General features: G+C 42.8%; 1 protein-coding gene across 2 annotated transcripts in view; it reads right to left on the reverse strand.

The window, feature by feature from the left end:
* LOC141078871 (tripartite motif-containing protein 44-like) overlaps positions 1–20,770 on the reverse strand; it is a 61,571-nt gene extending 40,801 nt beyond the window's left edge. Inside the window, exons 1-2 of one of the 2 annotated variants that reach the window (XM_073565246.1) lie at positions 20,526–20,770; positions 12,755–12,774 (exon numbers count right to left, since the gene is read on the reverse strand). In XM_073565246.1, coding sequence (XP_073421347.1) covers positions 12,755–12,774; positions 20,526–20,699 — 194 coding nt within the window. In that variant the 5' untranslated portion in view covers positions 20,700–20,770. The remainder of the gene's footprint in view (positions 1–12,754; positions 12,775–20,525) is intronic. The other variant, XM_073565244.1, reaches the window with a different exon arrangement.
* Between the last annotated feature and the right edge of the window lie 788 nt (positions 20,771–21,558).

A 21,558-nucleotide genomic window follows, 5' to 3' on the forward strand; every position in this document is an offset into this window, starting at 1 on the left:
TACAGCAAGTGGGGGGGCGGGTCTTTGTCTCTTTACAGCAAGTGGGGGGGCGGGTCTTTGTCTCTTTACAGCAAGTGGGGGGGCGGGTCTTTGTCTCTTTACAGCAAGTGGGGGGGCGGGTCTTTGTCTCTTTACAGCAAGTGGGGGGGCGGGTCTTTGTCTCTTTACAGCAAGTGGGGGGGCGGGTCTTTGTCTCTTTACAGCAAGTGGGGGGGCGGGTCTTTGTCTCTTTACAGCAAGTGGGGGGGCGGGTCTTTGTCTCTTTACAGCAAGTGGGGGGGCGGGTCTTTGTCTCTTTACAGCAAGTGGGGGGGCGGGTCTTTGTCTCTTTACAGCAAGTGGGGGGGCGGGTCTTTGTCTCTTTACAGCAAGTGGGGGGGCGGGTCTTTGTCTCTTTACAGCAAGTGGGGGGGCGGGTCTTTGTCTCTTTACAGCAAGTGGGGGGGCGGGTCTTTGTCTCTTTACAGCAAGTGGGGGGGCGGGTCTTTGTCTCTACAGTAAGTGGGGGTGGGTCTTTGTCTCTCTACAGTAAGTGGGGGCGGGTCTTTGTCTCTCTACAGTAAGTGGGGGCGGGTCTTTGTCTCTCTACAGTAAGTGGGGAGGGGTCTTTGACCATCTACAGATGGGGATAAGTCTTAGTACCTCTGCAGGAAGTGGGGTTGGTTCTATGTTTATCTACAGGAATTGGGGAGGGGGGGTGCTTTGTTTCTCTGCTCCTCTTCTCCAGTCTATCAAACTGCACATTGGAATAAATGAGAGGCAGGCTTTTACTTCTGGACAGGCAATCCATTGGACAATGGAAGGGGAAATGCATATTGTTAAGGGAGGGAAAGGAAGCTCCTGCACCTATATTGCTGCCAAAGTGCTGGTGAAGAAACGCCCACTCAAACACCGAGTGGCAAGTTACAGAGCACGAGAATCAGGGCAGTTCCTAAACATATTAGACTTGATAAGCAGTTTTAACTTACTGCAAGGGATGAGGACAGCAAGACCTCGCTTTTCTACAGGTTTTGGGAGTAAGGACATGTACATTTTACATCAGATGATTTAACCCATTTTTTATTCTCTGAGGTTTTCTAACCAGGCTCCCCACAGATCTGTGCAGTTTTTAACCCCCTTGGGTCAGGTAAGCCGAAGATGATCAGAACGATTGCCCCCTGTATGACATCACAAAGCGCCCACTCATCCATGCGGCACATATCTTTTATAGTAACCGAGAGCCAGATAATATATTCTCGTCTGTCATCCAAGGACCCTACTTCAAAATGACCCTTCGTAATCTTATTAGAGGAGCCGTTTGTGCGCTCTTTATCAGAGAGGAAAGTAGAAGAGCGAAAACCCCTTGATATAATCCCATTTATAATGAGGAAGGAAAATTACCAGCAGAATCATTTTTGTCAGTCAAGTGGCAATTCTCAAGTAATTAGCTGAACCTGGAAGAAACGCGGAAACATTGGCCCAGCGACCCCTCCAAGCCTCCAGCAGAGCGACGATCGCCCGGCTGCATCAGTCATCATTGCTCATTCATTCAGACAAAAATAGAACCATTTCTACATCCATTATGAAGGTGAAAGTCATAGACGGACTTTCCTGGAAGGCTGCAGCGATCCAGTGTGGCAGGTTTCAAGAGCCGGCGGCGATATTCTAGAACCGTATACCAAAACTCAGAATGGACCTTACATCGACTTCGCTATATAAAGCAACACCATGTACTGTTCATTTATTAATCACCGAGATCTACATTATGTGAGGCAGTGACTGAGGTCATATGCGAGGGTCGCTATGTGTCCCCCAGGAAGCGCAGAGAAGCATATTGAGGCCGTGGGAGTGCATTGCAGTCACAGGCATAGCTGTGATGGCAATGCAGAATAAAAGTGAGTGTTAGTCTTGGGCATGCTATGTGTCCAGGGCAGATTAAAAAAAAAAAAAAAAAACTGCCATGGGCTTCTATTTTTTTAAATGGACTACAGGAATGTAGCGGGGCGGTCCGTTTCCTCCCCCAGCCCGGGTTTTCCATGTGGCCTACGGCTGCAGGTTCTTTGTAAAAGCCCCTGCAGCAGGGGGTTGGATGTGTCAGTGTGTAGTTTGCAAGGTGCAGAGCAGAAGGCTCTGCAAAAGCTCAGCCTGTGTGAGGGAACACAGAACAAAGAAGAGCGAACTCCTGGCACCCCGCAGCATTAGGCTAGTTTCACACTAGCGCTTTTGAGCGCAGCGACGGCCTGCGCACGGCCGCCGCTAAGCCCCGTCCCCTGCCGCGCCTCCGCCGGTAGCTCCGCCTACCGGCGCATGACGCTGCATGCGTCCTGCATCTTTATCACAGGGGGCGCAGGCCGTGCGCAGTATGCGTTTGGCGGCGCATGCGTCCTTTTGACGGTGTGCTGACCTGCGCCAAACGCAACCTGCTGCAGTTTGGTTGCGCTCGGCGCACCATCAAAAAGGCGCATGCGCCGCCAAACGCATACTGCGCACGGCCTGCGCCCCCAGTGATAGATAGGGGACGCAGGACGCATGCAGCGTCATGCGCCGGTAGGTGGAGCTACAGGCGGAGGCGTGGCAGGGGGCGGGGCTTAGCGGTGGCCGTGCGCAGGCCGTCGCTGCGCTCAAAAGCGCTAGTGTGAAACTAGCCTTACATGGTGGTGCAGTCGGCATCGGCATTTACGGCTCTTTTGGAAGAAGGGACAAAAAATTACCACCGACACCTGCAAAATCATGCATAAATCATTCCCAGAAGAGCGGGAGCCGTTATATCTACATATTAATGTCTATGGATGTAAAATTGGAGTTCAGAAAACCTCTTGGAGGGGGCATATAATTTTCGTACAAGTTCAAAATTCCATGAAACCTCTTTGAGATGAACACTCAAAATTACAGAAAAATAGTCCTGTGCGGCACAGCCCCCCAGAGAGGTGGTCCTTTGCAGACGTTTACCGGTATAATATTGCAGCACTTTGAATTTACCAATATTCCGGGAATCTCTTTCTGATTTCTTGCGAGACTTGGGAGGAGGAGGAGAATATATTGGGTAAAAGTTTTTATCGTTCTCTAAAGAAGCTCTATACGGAATTCATTCCGGCGCGGCCACATAAACTTCTCATAATAAATTGGTTTTCACTGCGGTGCGCAGGATCTTATCTAAATGAAGAGTCTGCTGTGCCCCTAATTAATGTACAGAATATATGGCCATCAGCAGCACTTGATGGATCTCCCACCGTGCAGGGACATGGTCTATAGTCGGGCTGTAAATGATCCAGGAGTGGATTATCCGACCTGTAGTGATATATCTTATCCCTCCAGTGTAAAGGAAGCCGTTATCTGACGATCCGCAGCCCCGCAGATTAATGCCATACATCTCCGCTCCCGCACCTGACAAGGCCGTATAGAGCGGTGATATCTATATACGGCCCCGGCGGCCTCTGTGCATTCAGGAGCGCTATTCTCTATTCTTGCAAGACGATTTTTGTAGATTTGCTTTTTTTCGTTACAGTACCACAATTATGCATTATTTATCTACTGTTTGGATCAGGTTTTTATGTGAAATGTACTGTGTATATATAATTTTACAATGATATTTATTTTTCATATCACTATATTAACATATTTTTTTGAAATTTTCACACTGAACACTAACAATAACAAACTTCGACTTCCTTTTGGGCAGCAATAAGACTGACCCAGATCCTACTGAAATATATTAAGAGCATGCTGTCATCAAGACAAAGGTTATTGTGTAGGGAGGGGGAGGAGGTGAGCTGTGACATCACCTATTGTGAATGGTGGATCCTTTGCCATCTACTGCATATAGGGGTGTTAAAAGTCATTGTACAGGAGGAGGAGGAGGAGTTATCAGTAGTATAGGAGGAGGTGAGCTGTGATATCAACTATCATGAATGGTGGATCCTGTCTTATCTACTGTATATAGAGCAGTTATCAGTAGTATAGGAGGAGGTGAGCTGTGATATCACCTATTGTGAATGTGTTATCTACTGTATATAGAGGTGTTATCAGTCATTGTATAGGAGAAGGTGAGCTGTGATATCAACTATTGTGTTTGGTGATCCTGTGTTATCTACTGTATATAGAGGAGTTATCAGTTATTGCACAGGAGGAGGAGGAGGTGAGCTGTGACATCACCTATTGTGAATGGTGGATCCTGTGTTATCTACTCTATATAGAGGAGTTATCAGTTATTGCACAGGAGGAGGAGGAGGTGAGCTGTGACATCATCTATTGTGAATGGTGAAAATAGAAGATGCAATGATGAGGGAAAATAATGTTAAAACTTAACATTTATTAAAGTTTGATTAAAAAAAACTTGCTACAATGCAAGAAACATGCCAATGGTGCCATGTTTTATGCTGAAACGCATACCGTAAGTTTGATGTCCTATGTGGATTAGCACACTTTTGCATTGAAGCATATTTTTTGACAAACTTTAATAAATGTGAAGTTTGAACATTACTTCCCTCATCGCTGGATCTTCTATTTCCTCTGGACTTTCCTATGGAGCGTTGACTTGGCTGCTTCTATGATATGTATGCACTTGGCTAAGCTAGCACTAGTTAGAGAGCATTTTGATCTCCTTTCGCCTGTAGCTGGCATGTTTGGGGTCTCTGCTAATGAGGATTCGAGTTCAGCTTCGAACCAGAAGTCAAAACAGCTCAAACTCAAAGAGAGTGTTACAGGGGCCCTGGGTTGTTGCACATGGATGCTGTAGGTTGGCATACCAAATTACACTTCTTTTTGCTGTGTTTTGATATTTTTAATGCCATTTAAAGAAAAAAAAAAAAAAATTTGTAAAACTTTGAATTTTATAAAATAACTGAAACGTGGTGATTTTTAGGCAGACTACTTTTATGACATTCACGTTCATCCAGATGAAAATAGCGTAATAAAGTATGACGGCCGATCCCCTGATCACCGGCAGAGTCACGTCCTGCGCTGCACACGCACATATGTCTAGTGACAGCACAACATCCCGGACCCCCTCGGGTTTCTCTGAACTCGTGGTCATCGGCTACATCTAGCACTTAGATGACTATGACATGAGCGGCATCGACAGTCGAGCCTCCACATTTTACATTAGGGACTGAGGAAAAAAAAAAAAAAGGTATAAAACGCAAAAAGGTTCGACACACAAGGATGAAGAAGACAGAAACCAAAGGTTGGAAACACAAGGATGAAGAAGACAAAAAACGTCCTACAGTATAATACTCAAAAAAATAAATAAATAAATCATCAGTTTTACTACTTTAGTTATTACTGTTTTAAGGTTTTTGGATCCTCATTTTTTTTGGTTCATATTATATACATTTATAACATTAATCTGGGGATAGACTGATGGGACCGACAGCGGCGCCCAGTGCTCTGACCCCAGTGGACAGATTGGGGGGATATGTGGTCATTTTCATCTTATGGGAGATAAAGAAAATGGTAAATGGTTATCTTGGTTTAGAGGGCTCTGGTCGCCAATGCAAACTTTTAAGGGGGTCCCCATCTAACGGAAGCCCAGGTGTGACTATACCTTCAGCACCACAAATAACCTTGTCTCTGCTCAGGCTACACTGGGTCATTCTCAAGATCAGAGAGGTCCCAGCAGTCACCATCTCCACCAGGTCCGGCGCCAGCATGCAACGATCTTGGGAAACTGCGCACAGCTCATGGGGGGGGACCCTCTCTGCCCACATTTCAGTTTTCACTATCCAACATACATGTATGACATGAGCTCAGGAGCTGTGAAACACAGTCCCCGGTACCTAACTGCTGCCATCGGGGCGAACCCCGATCATAACTTTTCCTCTTAGATGCTGCGGTCAATCATGAGAGTGGCATTTAAGAGTTTGGAAATGGGGGAAAGTTTTTCCTTCTGACGTCCTTCAGCTCCCCGCAAGATAATTGCGGGGAGCTGATGGCAATACCATGGCAGCCGGATCTGCTTCCTGAAAAGCCCGCGTACCTGCCATGTTTGCACATCCTGTGGCTTTACAGATCACAAATACGCTGTCATATTATAGGAGTGAAGTTGTAAAGCACTGTGGAATTAATGGCGCTCTATAAATAAGTAAAATAAATAAAAAAAATAAATATTGTATAAGCAATCAAGCGATCCTTGCATGATTGATGAAAATGTAAAGAAAGAAAATGGTAAAAATACAAAAATATTTAGATATTACAATAAGTTCATATCACCCTTTTAGAACATATTTGGTACCGCCTTGTGTGATCACTATTATTTTGGTAAAAAAACAAACAAACATGGAATAAAAACAAATCAGGAAGTCACATGGATCCCAAAATGGTAACAAAAACCTACGGCTCGCACTGCAAATAAAACAAGACTTAATACAACTCTATTGACTATAGCTCCAGAAAGGCGATGAGCAAAAATCGAAAGTGAAGAAGGGTCCACGGGGACCTGTGTACACCTGGAGCCGGCCTGGTCCTCCATATTACCTTTACTCACAATTTATGAGAAAAGCGGCAGTAAATAACAGCCGATACAATCGGACATTGTTGACCAGTGTATTCCCCGGTGTCTCTTGTTGGGGGGATTGTATGACCCGTCTCTTCACAATCAATACGCGCTCGCAGACGTGGCGGCAGGGACAATTTAATTTGAATGTCTGTCAATCATCCCTCCCCCCACCCACCAGTCAATCAGAAGTATTGATCTGTCATGGCTTCTTGGTTTGTCACTCCTTGTAGCCTGTGTCCCATCCCCCTCCTCACCTCCACATTAACCTCACGGTGACACGGTTTAAGGGCCTAGTTCACACATTGGTCCTATTAGTTCTGTATTTGGGGATGAATATGGAGTAACGCTCAGTAATGCAGCTATTCACACAACGACACGATGTATATCATCACTGGGTTGTTGTTTTTTTTTTTTTTTTTTTTTCCATAGAAAACATAGGCTTTTATGCTTTTTGCATTAAAAAAAAAATTATGTGGCAGATTGAGCATCACTGTCCAGAGGAAAAGCTGTCTACCGGGTGCCGGAATGGCTTTTTACCCAAGGCTCAGCCAGGCACACACAGAAACACCCGAAAACTACAACCGACACACCCAATCCTTACCTACAGAACTAAATGTGAACCGTGGCCATGGGCCACTTGCAAGACCTGTACTGGAGGGAGAGATCCGTCCCACTACCATCCTACAGATCTCTCCAAAAATAAAAGCCCATCAGGTGTTTCTAAATCTGACTTGGTCAAATAGCTTGACCCATTCCACACTTACTTTTATTTTATGCCATAACCACAGCCGTGGCCATGACTACAGTGCTCTCCAGACACATCCTGGGGGGCACGTAACGGCCCTCGTAGATGATTCCCCATCACCGCCTCACACTACTCACAAATGTTTTTTTGTTTTTGCAGAGTTTTCGAAACAGAACCTCCAATTTTTTAAGAACGATTTAGAGAGTTTTCGCTCAAAAACTTCCAAAAAAAGGCACTGCTTTTTCGCTGATTACTTCGCCCCACGCACACACATGATACACCATTTGAAAGGTAAACTTGCCCCCTTCAGCAAGAAAACAGCCAAACAAACCACACATCCACGATTTGATCACAAAATACAGTTTAAACATTCATTTTCATAAACCTGCAGTAAGGAAAAATGACCTGCAGATGGCACCACAGTACCCCAAAGCACACTACAAACACATTTGTATACATGCACTGCTTTTTCGCTGATTACTTCGCCCCACTCACACACGATACACCATTTGAAAGGTAAACTTGCTCCCTTCAGCAAGAAAATAGCCAAACAAACCACACATCCACAATTTGATCACAAAATACAATTTAAACATTCATTTTCACAAACCTGCAGAAAGACACGTCCTGCAGGTGGCACCTCAACCGGAAAATATTTTTTTGGCCTCTACTTATCAAACCAATTTACTGTATTACCAATCTACACATATAAATACCTGTCTGTGTTCATCAGCTCATTGCAAAAAAAGGGGGAGACAAAAAAGCGCAATAGGGTCTTATCCACGTTACAAAAGACAGTATATCATGAAATATGCTCACCTGGTTAGGATGAGATAAGAGCGTGTAGGTAGCGGCTGCTGCAGATCCACAGGTCTTCAGTGACCAAAGAAATGATGAATCCAAAGGGAGTTTGTAGCTATATTCCGCGCTGCCGCTTTAGACAAATTCCAGGAGAATGCTGTATGATTGCAGTGGTTTTATTCTACGCGTTTCAGGGGTCTCATGCCCCCTTCATCAGGAAATACCACAAATACATACAGGTATCACAGACATAAATAGGTTTGGAAGGATGCTGGATTTCAAAAAAATGAGCGCCAACAAGTCAGATGATGCAGTGTCAAAGTTCAATGACACCACATGGTTAACAGTTAACCTAAGATATATTACAAAAGAATACGTATTTTAAAAGATTTTTTGATTAAATTTTCGTTTACAAAACAGATAATAAAGTCAAATTTACGATTTAAACAAAAAAAAAAAAACAAAAAAAAAACAAAAAAACAAAAAAACAAAAAAAAAAAAAAAAAAAAGGGGAAGGGGGGAGTTTATTCCTGTTTAGAGGTGGATACCTTACAAGTGGACTATCGTATGGAAACAGCAAACCGCTTTTTTTTCATTGAAAGCATTGCAATCTTTATACAAAAAGGGGAAAAAAGTAAAAACATAATTTTAATTCTTTACCAATAAAAAATATATAATTTTAGTTAAATTCTAAAAAATTAAATATAAAATTATTTTTTAGTATAGAGGAAATGGGTTAAAAAATAATAAAGGATGCTAAAAGCAGCAACACACGAGAAGCTGCACAGCAGCCAGCGCTGCTCAGAATGAGAACGCAGACAGCATGGATTCATTACTTCACTAATACAAGGATCATGGGCAAATTTTAGATATAACATGAAGCACATAAAAAAGGGGGTTAATATCAGATGCAGCAACACACAGGACGCTGTGCAGGAGCCAACTACTGCTCAAAGAAAAAACGCAGGATAAAGCGGCAGAGTGAATGGGTGGCTTCATTAATAGATAAGATCGCAGGCAGCTTTAGTGTTCACCCCCTGACACATAAGTCTTTTTACTGTGAAGGAGTGGCAGTAACATTCTTGCACTGTTCACTAATCTCTATGACTAGGCAATATATGCATGGGAGCTGAGTTAAAGGAGAAATAAGATACTATTATCAGCCGGGGTCATTCTTTCATGTCAGACTAGTAGAATTAGTAGCGCTTACCCGGGCTTAATTAAAAAAGAAAAAAAAAAAAAAAAAAAACTCTTCAAAAAATTCTTCAAAAAATGCAACTAACAGAGATAATGTTTAAGACAGAGGTATGAAAGTGATTGCTCCCAAGGGCAAAAGGAGCTAAACCTGATAGGAGGCTATACAGGATTTTCATATATATAACACTCTTTTAGAGCTAACGCACAAGCAATATTTAAGCAAATACATAAATATTTTTTTTTTTTTTTTTTTTTTTTTTCTTTTCTTTTTTTCTCTTTCCCTTCTCTCTTCTTCTTTCATTAGACCAAGGAGGCACAGTATTGTAAAATTAATTATAAATATAAATATAAAATTGCAATTAGGTATTGCATTAAGTGCAAACAAATCTATAAAAAAATATATAAAAAACCACAAAGCGGGGACTGCATAACTAGGTTGACATTATAAACAAGGGAAACTGACACAAATAGTGCAAATAAAATTTTAAATTTAAATAGAACAAAGAGAAATTTATCGCAAAGAACTCAGAAGCCATCTATACACATGAGGGTTTTTTTTTTTTTTTTTTTTTTTTTCCCCTTTAAGGTTGCAGAGCATGTGAATATAGATATAAACAAAAATTCCACTGTCTAGGTAAAAACCTCAGTTATTTCATTTAGACCCTGTGGTTTCAGACTCCCTAATTTGTAGATCCAATAGGCTTCCTTTCTATTTAGTTTCGTAGATCTGTTCGGTGCACATTTAGGTATATGATCGATAGGGCTAATTTTTAATAGTTTCGAATTCTTATTATGTACCAAGGCGTAATGTCTGGACAGCCCATGAGTAAGCAGGCCTTTTTTAATATTATGCCGATGGGAGTTCAGTCTGAGGTGTAGGGGTTGTGTGGTCCTCCCCACATATTGCTTACCACAGGGACATTCAATGACATAAATGACAAAGTCAGAGTTACAATTTAGAACAAAAGGGATCATAAATTTCTCTTTGGTAGAAAATGAAATTATATAATCAGCTTTATGATTTATATTAGAACAGCATAAGCAGTTCCTCGTGCCACATTTAAAGATTCCTTTAGTTGAATTCAGGGTGTAACCGTTAATGGGGCTAGCATGAGGTCTCAGGCGGCTAGGGGCTATTAGATCCTTGATTGTGGGGGCTCTACGGAATGTAACCCCGGGATTCCTAGGAAGGATATTGTTCAGAATGGGATCGTTCAGTAATATATGCCAATTCTTATGAAAAATTCTACGGATTTCATTATGTTCAATGGAGAATTGCGTTATAAAATTCATTGAAAAGTTCTTATCAGTAATAACTTGCTCTTTAGGCTCCAGCAATGCTCTCTGATTTACTTTGATAGAGTTTTTAAAGGCATTCTTAATTAAATGTGAAGGGTATTTTTGGGCAAAAAATCTTTTCTTTAAAATATTGGACTGATCTTTAAAGTCAGTATCCAATGAGCAGTTTTTTCTAATCCGGTGAAATTGATTGTTAGGAATGTTATTCAACCATTTATTGTAGTGCCCACTATTAAAATGAATGTAGCCATTGGTGTCTACTTTTTTAAAAAATGTTTTGCTACATATTCTGTCTTCTTTAATAAAAAGGTTAATATCTAAAAAATTAATTAAAAGACTGCTGTAAGCTGCTTTTTGTATAAAGATTGCAATGCTTTCAATGAAAAAAAAGCGGTTTGCTGTTTCCATACGATAGTCCACTTGTAAGGTATCCACCTCTAAACAGGAATAAACTCCCCCCTTCCCCTTTTTTTTTTTTTTGTTTTTTTGTTTTTTTGTTTTTTTGTTTTTTTTTGTTTTTTTTTTTTGTTTAAATCGTAAATTTTACTTTATTATCTGTTTTGTAAACGAAAATTTAATCAAAAAATCTTTTAAAATACGTATTCTTTTGTAATATATCTTAGGTTAACTGTTAACCATGTGGTGTCATTGAACTTTGACACTGATTCATCAGCTCATGAAATACATTTACATTTGACAACCAATGTGCGAAAATTTCGCACGGGCCAAAGCTAGTCATAATAAATTCACCTGTACAGGCTTTTTCTATTACTGGTGTCTTTTTGTGACTTTTCCCGCTCAGGTATAAGACCCCAGGTTACCTTTGCACCTTTTAACACAAATTTTGCACGCCAAATTTTTCTTCTACAGTACTTAATACAAAGATAATCACAATATCCTTAACACCATACATCTAAAAAAAAATACAATATTTTGGAAAATATTTTTGAACAATGGATAAGCAGTTATTTATTAATCCCGCTGACTTGGCAGGGAGGGGGCTGGGTTTTTTTTTCGTTCCTCCATGTCGTTATGGAAAGGCTTTGTCCGGCGAGCTCCATGTTTGGATATGTGCCTCGTACCTTGGCCGGGGCCCAGTTGCTGGGCTACAAATATAGACTGTGCATTCTGGCCACTTAGAGGAGTTAGGGTGGTGTGGGGTGGGGATCAGCAAATGGGGTGTTTTGGGTGGAGGGTGGGCTCCCATGTGATGACGGATAGAGCCGGTGATAGAATCCCTGCTCTCCGCTCCGTCACCCTGCCGTGTGGAAAGCCACTTCCATTCCTGCGTCTCCTACAAACACAAGTTTTATCCGTGCCGGATTTATGTCTAAGAAGGAAACCTGTCAGCGAGAGTCACATTAACCAGCTGCCGCCATAGCGGGATCACACTATATTTATTCCACTAACTGGTTTTCGAATTCCAGGATAAGTGGGAAAAGGAGAATACGAGAAATGCATAAAGGGTTAAGATCGAAGGATCGCTTTTAGTATTAGGCTAAGTGCACACGGTGCGGATCCTCCCGCGGATTTTTCCGCGCAGATTTTACTAAATCCGCAGGTCAAATGACCTGCATTTTTCCTGCGGATTTCTTCCTTTTTTTTTTTTTTTTTTTGTGGTTTTTGTGCGGTTTTCCACCTGCGGATTTGTAGAATGGAGCAGGTGGAAAACTGCAGCAAAACCGCACAAAAGAAGTCACACGCTGCTTTTTCTTTTTTCAGCACAAAAACCACGCGGAAAAAAACGCAGCATGTGCACAGCGTTTTTTTTTTTTTTTATACATAGGCTATAAGGGTACTGTACATCACCCGCAGTTCCGCAGCGGCGGAATCCGCACCGTGTGCACAGAGCCTTAAGCTACAAGACTATTGCATTAATGTGATCGCATCCCTATAGGGTTACATCCGTCAAAGAAAACACATCCAAGAACCAAAACAACCACAGCAGAAATTATCCAGAGCAAAAAGATTTGTAGAACCCAGGATTGTAGTCTGTGATCGCCAAACCAATGCCCTGCGGCCCGGCTCCTAAATGTTGACATCTTCTGAATATCAGGCCCCACGACATCATTAGGTTGCGGCAATGTGGGGGAATGCCAAAAAGGTAGGAGGAGGTTCGCAGGGCTCTGGTCTGGCGGCCATGGACTGCCGATGTCACCGTTGTATCAGGGCCCTAAGGATCTTTTTGTTTAGCTTTAATATTACATTACAAATAGAGAATATATTGTCCGTATACTCACTCATCGTTCTCTTCCAGATCCTAGCAATAAAAAAAAAAAAAAAAAAAAAAAGAGAAATATGTTAGGAAAAGAAAACATGAAGTAAAGCAAAAGAAACAAAACATTTTTTGAAACGTTTTGCACCAACACTTCTCTCTCCTTGAGTTTGCATGGAGGGGGGGGTTGGCAAAACTACAGTCTACTTCACAGTCGTTTTCCCAAAAGAGTTGCGACAAAAGCAAAAAATACAAATATTCATGTATATGTAATAAAAAGAAAATTATATATATATATATATATATATATATATATATATATATATTACATATATACACACACATACCATATATTCCGACGTATAAGACAACTGGGCGAATAGGACGACCCCCCAACTTTTCCAGTTAAAATAGAGAGTTTGGGAAATACTTGCCTTATAAGACGACTTTTTAACCCATGAAAATTTCAAAAGGTCGGGTTCGTCTTTATAAGCCGGGTGTCGTCTTATAAGGCGGGTGCGGAGCAATCTGCGGTCACCGAATATGGTGGGGGGAGCGGCAGATGAGGTAATAGTATACAAGGGCGGGCCAGACGGGTGAAAGAGGCATGTTTTTCTGTGCCTCTCTATCTTTTTTTCGGTTCCATGACAATTGTGTACAAGATAATTGTGTACGGACAATTGTGTACAGAAAATTGTGTACAGGCCAATTGTGTCCAAGGACAATTGTGTACAGGGCTAATCAATTGTGTACAGGGCAATTGTGTACAAGGACAATTGTGTACAAGGACAATTGTGTACAAGGACAATTGTGTACAAGGACAATTGTGTACGGACGATTATTTACAGACAAGTATAGGGAAAACAAAAAATTAAACGTCCAAAAAAAGAAAATACTATATTCATCATTGATTTTAACGTAAGATTGCTTATTGAATAACAGTTTCAAAGCTTCTTCTATTCTTATTCTACAAATATTGCTGGTCTTGTCTATCGTGCCTGCATGTTGCTGATCGCTCGTAGATACCGCAGCTTGTCTCCTTGATTGTGATAATCAGCCACTTTCACACGCAGTCGTTCAGCTAGCTGGACATACTTGCTTCGTGGATGCTCAACATTCAGTACCTCAGCATTCTGGGCTGTAAGTCTATGAATTGCCATGTCACTAATGAGTCCGTTGAACAGTTTCCACACGGTAGGATGAGCACAAAGAAAGAGTGCTTGTAAGGCGTTATGAAACCCCTCGCAGCAATTCGTGGTCTTGGGGGCAGAGGCCAAAGCGTCAGCATAATGATTCCAGACCTCTGGAGTAAACCTTGCGTTTCAAAAGCGTCCACCTACTCCTGGCCCCCTAACGTAGGTATGCTCAAAGTAGGAGAGGAGCTGATTGGTAGCATCATCATCAGGGAAGATTTGGGCTAGTTCGTCATACCTTGCACTTACTTCGGCTGGTGGGACAAACGCCAAGGAGGCCAAAGATTTTACCTTGAGATTGAACTCTCCATCCTCAGCCTCAAATTCAGCCTTTAGGCCCAGCTCATTGACCTTTCGAATAATGGACTGGCTCAGATGAAAGAAGCAGCCAGAAATCGCTGCAGCTGGAAACTCATCTTGGAAAGCTGACATTGCTGCCATCTCAAAGTCAAGAAGAATTTTCTGGGGATTTGCACCTGGCATCAACCCTTTGAGCGCCGTGATCATTCGACGATAGGTTGGACCAGTCTTGTTTGGCAGCAGGCAGTAGATCAGGGGAGGATAGGAGTTGCCGACTTTTGCATGGAGAGAATACAGCTGAAAGAACATGGTTGGCACCACCTTGAACGTTCCATCGCCAAACCATGTGTCTCCTCTTTCGAAATAAGGCAACAGTTCATTGCTACCAATGACAAGAATCCTTTGGGGTCATCTCTTGCAGAGTCATATAAAATGATGTCGCTGTATTCCTGGGGGATAGCAAAATTGATGCTTTGAGGAGGAGCCAGCATGGTGTTTGCTCGCTGCCTGACCCGACGTGTATTTCGCTCAACGTCACTTCGCTTGGGCATTCGAGACAACACGTCATCAGACCTGTCTCGAAGAACCTGTCCAACAATGCTTCTAGTAGATGCTTGAGAGCTGATTGCTTCTTGCCTCAGAGCAGCCATTGTAGCTCTGGCTTCAGCTTGAACTGGATCTGCAGAGTGACTGTGCTCAGTCGGCTGTTTAACAATCGCGGCTCCAGATGTGTGCATGCGTGCGGGACACTTGAATTTGTTGACTTGCCTGCACCGCCATTCTTTGATGCTGTCATCACGTGTCCTGTGCAGGATATACTCGTGTCCCCCAAGCCTAAGGACATCTTTGTCTTTTTCAGACTTGCTCATAGTAAAAGTCATGGTGAAAGTTGCAAGGGGTGAGTAATGAAAGTGAAAGTAAGCGTCATTGTGAAAGTGGCCTGTACAAGTGGCCTGTACACAACAAGTAAAAGTCATGGTGAAAGTTGCAAGGGGTGAGTACTGAAACCGAAAGTAAGCGTCAGTGTGAAAGTGGCCTGTACAAGTGGCCTGTACACAAATAATTGCCTTGTACACAATTGTCCGTACACAATTGCCTCTTGTACACGGTTCCATGACCTTGTACACAATTGCCCGTACACAATTGCCTTGTACACAATTGTCCGTACACAATTGCCTTGTACACAATTGCCCGTACACAATTGCCTTGTACACAATTGCCTTGTACACAATTGTACACAATTGCCTTGTACACAATTGCCTTGTACACAATTGTACACAATCGCCTTGTACACAATCGCCTTGTACACAATTGTCATTGTACACAATTGGCCTGTACACAATTATCTTGTACACAATTGTCCTGTCACCCTTTTTTTCAACACCCCGAGTGTCCCGGACGCCTGCAGCTTGCTTCACTTACACCTTCCCACTAACTGGCTTAGTGATCGGACCCAAAGAGTGGTCGTAAATGGCTGCACATCCAGTTGGAAGAATGTCTCAAGTGGGGTACCACAGGGCTCTGTCCTGGGCCCTGTATTGTTCAACATCTTTATCAACGATTTAGATGAAGGAATTGAGGGTAAACTGATTAAATTTGCTGATGACACAAAGCTAGGAGGGATAGCTAATACTAGAGAAGAGAGAGAGAGGATTCAAAAAGATTTAAATAAACTGGAGCAGTGGGCAGCAACTAACAGAATGGTTTTTAACAGGGAGAAATGCAAAGTACTACATCTGGGCAATAAAAATGAAAAAAGCATATACAGAATGGGAGGAATAGGGCTCAGCAACAGCACATGTGAAAAAGACTTGGGTATACTAATAGATCACAGACTGAATATGAGTCAACAGTGTGATGCAGCAGCAAAAAAGGCAAATGCAATTCTAGGATGTATTAACAGAAGCATACAGTCTAGATCACGTGAAGTCATTATTGCCCTCTACTCCTCTTTGGTCAGACCTCATCTGGAATACTGTGTCCAGTTTTGGGCACCACATTTTAAAAAAGACATCAACAAACTGGAGCAAGTTCAGAAAAGAGCGACCAGAATGGTGACCGGTCTGCAAACCCTGTCTTATGAGGAAAGGTTGCAGGATTTGGGAATGTTTAGTTTGCAAAAGAGAAGACTGAGAGGAGACTTAATAGCTGTCTACAAATATCTAAAGGGCTGTCACATTGTAGAAGGATCATCTTTATTCTCATTTGCACAAGGAAAGACTAGAAGCAATGGGATGAAACTGAATGGGAGGAGACACAGATTAGATATTAGAAAAAACTTTTTGACAGTTAGAGTGATCAATGAGTGGAACAGGCTGCCACGAGAAGTGGTGAGTTCTCCTTCAATGGAAGTCTTCAAACAGAGGCTGGACAGACATCTGACTTGGATGATTTAGCGAATCCTGCTTTGAGCAGGGGGTTGGACCAGATGGCCCAGGAGGTCCCTTCCAACTCTACGATTCTATGATTCTATGATTCCCGGTAAAGGTGCCCCCTCACCTCATCATCGGGACCTCTCTCCCTACTATATGCGGCGACCGCAGATTGCGCCGCTCCCCGCCCTATAAGACAACCCCCGACTTTTGAGAAGATTTTCAGGAGTTAAAGTGTCGTCTTATACCCTGGAAAATACGGTAGATACATACACAGTTGTGTGAAATATGTTTGCATTTTCCTGATTTTCTATTCTTTTGCATGTTTGTCACACTTAAATTTTTCAGATCACCAAACAAATGTAAGTATTAGACAAAGATAACAAAAGTATTCACAAAATGCAAGGGAAAAAGAAATCCAAACCTACAGGGCACTGTGTGAAAAAGTGATCCATTCCCCCATTTAAAAAAAAAAAAAATTACTCTGGTTTATCACATCTTTGGGAAGCTGGGTTAATATTCCCTAACCACACGCAGGCCTGATTACTGCCACACCTGTTCTCAATCAATAAGTCACTTAAATAGGACCTGCCTGACAAAGGGAAGTAGACCAAAATAGCCTCAAAAGTTGACATCATGCCGCGATCCAAAAAAAATTCTGGAACAAATGAGAAACAAAGTAATTGATATCTATCAGTCTGGAAAAGGTTATAAAGCCATTTCTAAAGCTTTGGGACTCCAGCAAACCACAGTGAGAGCCATTATTCACAAATGATGAAAACATGCAACAGTAGAGAACCTTCCCAGGAGCGGCCAGCCGACCAACATTACCCCAAGAGCAAAGCAACGATTCATCCAAGAGGTCACAAAAGACCCCACAACAACATCCAAAGAACTGCAGGCCTCATTTGCCTCAGTTAAGGTCAATGCTCATGACTCCACCATAAGAGAGAGACTGGGCAAAAATGTCCTGCATGGCAGAGTTCCGAGACGAAAACCATTGTTGAGCAGTCAGAACATAAAGGCTCATCTCAGCTTTGCCAGAAAACATCTTGATGATCCTCATGACATTTGAGAGAATACTCTGTGGACTGACGAGACAAAAGTTGAACATTTTGGAAGGTGTATGTCCAATTACATCTGGTGTAGAAGTAACACAGCATTTCAGAAAAGGAACATCATACCAACAGTAAGATATGGTGGAGGTAGTGTGACGGTCTGGGGCTGTTTTGCTGCTTCAGGACCTGGCCGACTTGCTGTGGTAAATGGAACCATAAATTCTGCTGTCTACCAAAAAATCATGAAGGTGAATGTCCAGCCATTTCTTTGTATCCTCAAGCTGAAGTGAACTTGGGTTATGCAGCAGGACAATGATCTAAAACACACCCGAAAGTCCACCTCTGAATGGCTCAAGAAAAACAAAATTAAGACTTTGGAGTGGCCTAATCATAGTCCTAACCTTAATCCGATTGCGTTGCTGTGGCATGAGCTTAAAAAGGCAGTTCATGCTCGGAAACCCTCCAATGTGGCTGAATTACAACAATTCTGTAAAGATTAGTGGCCAAAATTCCTCCAGAGCATTGTAAAAGCCTCATTGCCAGATATCGCAAATGCCTGATTGCAGTTGTTGCTGCTAAGGGTGGCCCAACTAGTTATAAGGTTTACGGGGCAATCACTTTATCACACAGTCCCCTGTAGGTTTGGATTTCTTTCTCCCTTAATAATAAAGACCTTCATTTATAAACTGCATTTTGTGATTACTTCCAGATGCAGACCACCTGCAGAGATCTCAATTCCAACCTTTCATCATCTTGTCTACAAAAACTTCCTATCTATTGCAACCTTTACAACCTCCCGGACTGAGTAGGATAATCCTCAGCAGGACGCCATTACAGCCAGTTATCCGAAGGCGAGCGCTTCATGGTGGAATCCAGTGCAATATCTCACGGAATGTTTTCCTATAAGATTTAAGGAAAACCCATACTTGTACATGTTGACTTCTGGGCATAAAATTGCCTTTCGAGGAAGCTCGGCCTGTCGCTCAGCTTCATCGATCGCTATTGTCACTATATACTGCAATACTAAATGACTAGTCAACAAGTTGCAAAACTACAAAAAAAAAATCCTTCGTATGGTTATGCAGAAAGAAAATTTTTAAAAACGATGGTTCTTGAAAGAAGAGGAAGAAAAAACAAAAGCGCAAAAGTGAAAATGTATCCAATCGGAAGGGCTCATGTTCTGCATGGGAGTGTCCATTACACGCCCAGGAACTTCCCACATTATTTGGGACCTCCCACTGTGGGGAGGGGCTTTAAACAACACCCCTTTTCGGCCCAAGACATCTCCAAGTTTGCTGACATTGAATGTGAAAAATTGGAGCTAGCCCTTATATAAATTCAGGACTGTTGGCAAATTTGAAATTCCAAGGGCGAACCATAAATATTTAGTATCGGAAAAACTCAATTCATGTAAATTTCCTTTTCATAGCTGTAGTCTTCCACGTGCTGGCTCCTACGTGACTCATGTGCTCATTGTTAAAGGGGTTGGACAACCACTTCTTAAATGCTATAGTCCCTCATATAAAATTAAAAAAACATATACTGATCTCCTGGACCAGCAATGTCGGTGATGTGTCTCCCGGTGTTCACATAACATTGTAACGTGACCACTGCAGCTTATCTGTGGCCGACGATGGGTTGCAGCAGTCACGTGACATAATGTCACATGAGCGCTGGTAAACAGCACTCACATCACTGGAGTGGCGCTGGACCACTGTTTTTTTTATAATTTTATTTGGGGGACTATAACATATAACAAGCGGTTGTGCAGAACCCCTTTAAGTTTCTCAGCAATGGAGATAAAGGGGTATCCCGGGAGGAAGGTGTTATCATCTGTTCACAGGATCCACAGGATTGCAGTGATAACTTCTAGATTCTGATTTCTGGGATCCCACTGATCGCCACAACAGGGCCCTTATATCTTCAGAAGAATGGTCTGTGCTCCACTGCTGCTCTATTCATTGTCTATGGGACAGCCGGAGAAAACAGAACACAGAAGAAATGACGCGGAGGCCGAACACGCGCACTGCGGCTCCATTCATTGTCTATGGGACTGCCGGAGAAAACAGAATACAGAAGAAATGACGCGGAGGCCGAACATGCGCACTGCAGCTCCATTCATTGTCTATGGGACTGCAGGAGAAAACGGAATACAGAAGAAATGGCACGGAGGTCGAGCATGCGCACTGCTGCTCCATTCATTCTCTATGGGACTGCCAGAGAAAACGGAGTACAGAAGAAATGGCGCGGATGCCGAGCATGCGCACTGCCGCTCCATTCTTGTCTATGTGGCTGCCAGAGAAAACGGAGTACAGAAGAAATAGCGTGGAGGCCGAGCATGGGCACTGCTGCTCCATTTATTCTCTATGGGACTGCCGGAGAACACGGAATACATAAGAAATGGCACGGAGACTGAGTATGCGCACTGCCGCTCCATTCATTGTCTATGGGGCTGCCAGAGAAAACGGAGTGCAGAAGAAATGGCACGGAGGCCGAGCATGCTCACTGCTGCTCCTTTTTTTCTCTATGGGATTGCCGGAGAAAACGGAGTACAGAAGAAATGGCGCAGAGGCCGAGCATGTGCACTGCTGCTCCATTCATTGTCTATGGGACTGCCGGAGAAAACGGAATAAAGAAGAAATGGCGTGGAGGTCGAGCATGTGCACTGCCGCTCCATTCATTCTCTATGGGACTGCCGGAGAAAATGGAGTACAGAAGAAATGGCGCTGACCCGAGACCCCCACATATCTGGACGGTAACACCTGTCCTGTATGGAAGTGATAACGTCTTGCGCCCAGAATACCCCTTTATTAAGATCACCATGAAGACAGCATGGGCGCGCAGGGTCTGGCCACTTCAGGTCTTGGCATTACCAGTTGGTTGAAGCTGTTGAGTTGTTCGGTGATCTCCGCCATCTCAGCCATCAGCTTGCACATATGGACATTGAGTTCGGCCAGGGCCTCAGTTACGTGAGCGGAGGCCACGGCTTCCTTAAGGTCCACGAAGTGCAAAGCCTTTTTCTCCTCCTCGTGCACCAGTTTCTTCATGTGCTCAAACTCCTTCTGAATAAAGATCTTCAGCTCGGTCCGTGTGATCTACAAGGGAACAGAAGAAGGAGGGCTCAGTGCTCAGGAAGTCAGCGACTGCCTAGATCAGGAAAATGCATTTATGTATTAATAATATACAAATACATAAAATGATTTCATTTTTCACACTGTTCAATAGGCTCCTAATTCCTATACTTCAGGCGGACACTGGCAGCAAGAGAATGATCGAGACCCTATTAGTATGTATAACAGTATAAGCTGAGCAGGCTCTAATCTGGACAAAGATCATTGTGAAGGAAAGGGGAGGAGGTGAGCTGTGACACCACCTATTGTGAATGGTGGATTCTGTGTTATCTACTGTATATAGAGGTGTTATCAGTCATTGTACAGGAGGAGGTGAGCTGTGACATCACCTATTGTGAATGGTGGATCCTGTGTTATCTACTGAATATAGAGGTGTTATCAGTCATTGTACAGGAGGAGGTGAGCTGTGACATCACCTATTGTGAATGGTGGATCCTGTGTTATCTACTGAATATAGAGGTGTTATCAGTCATTGTACAGGAGGAGGAGGAGGAGGAGGAGGAGGTGAGCTGTGACATCACCTATTGTGAATGGTGGATCCTCTTATCTGCTGTATATAGAGGTGTTATCAGCCATTGTACAGGAGGAGGACGTAAACCATGACATCACCTATTGTGAATGGTTCATCATGTGTTATCTACTGTGTATAGAGGCATTATCAGTCATGGTACAGGAGGAGGAGGTGAGCTGTGACATCATATATTGTGAATGGTTCATCTTGTGTTATCTACTGTATATAGAGGCGTTACCTTCCATTGTAATTCTATCTGTGATA

The sequence above is a fragment of the Dendrobates tinctorius genome, unplaced genomic scaffold (genome assembly GCF_039654945.1).
Source record: "Dendrobates tinctorius isolate UK_male_01 unplaced genomic scaffold, ASM3965494v1 ptg000612l, whole genome shotgun sequence".
Lineage (NCBI taxonomy): Eukaryota > Metazoa > Chordata > Amphibia > Anura > Dendrobatidae > Dendrobates > Dendrobates tinctorius.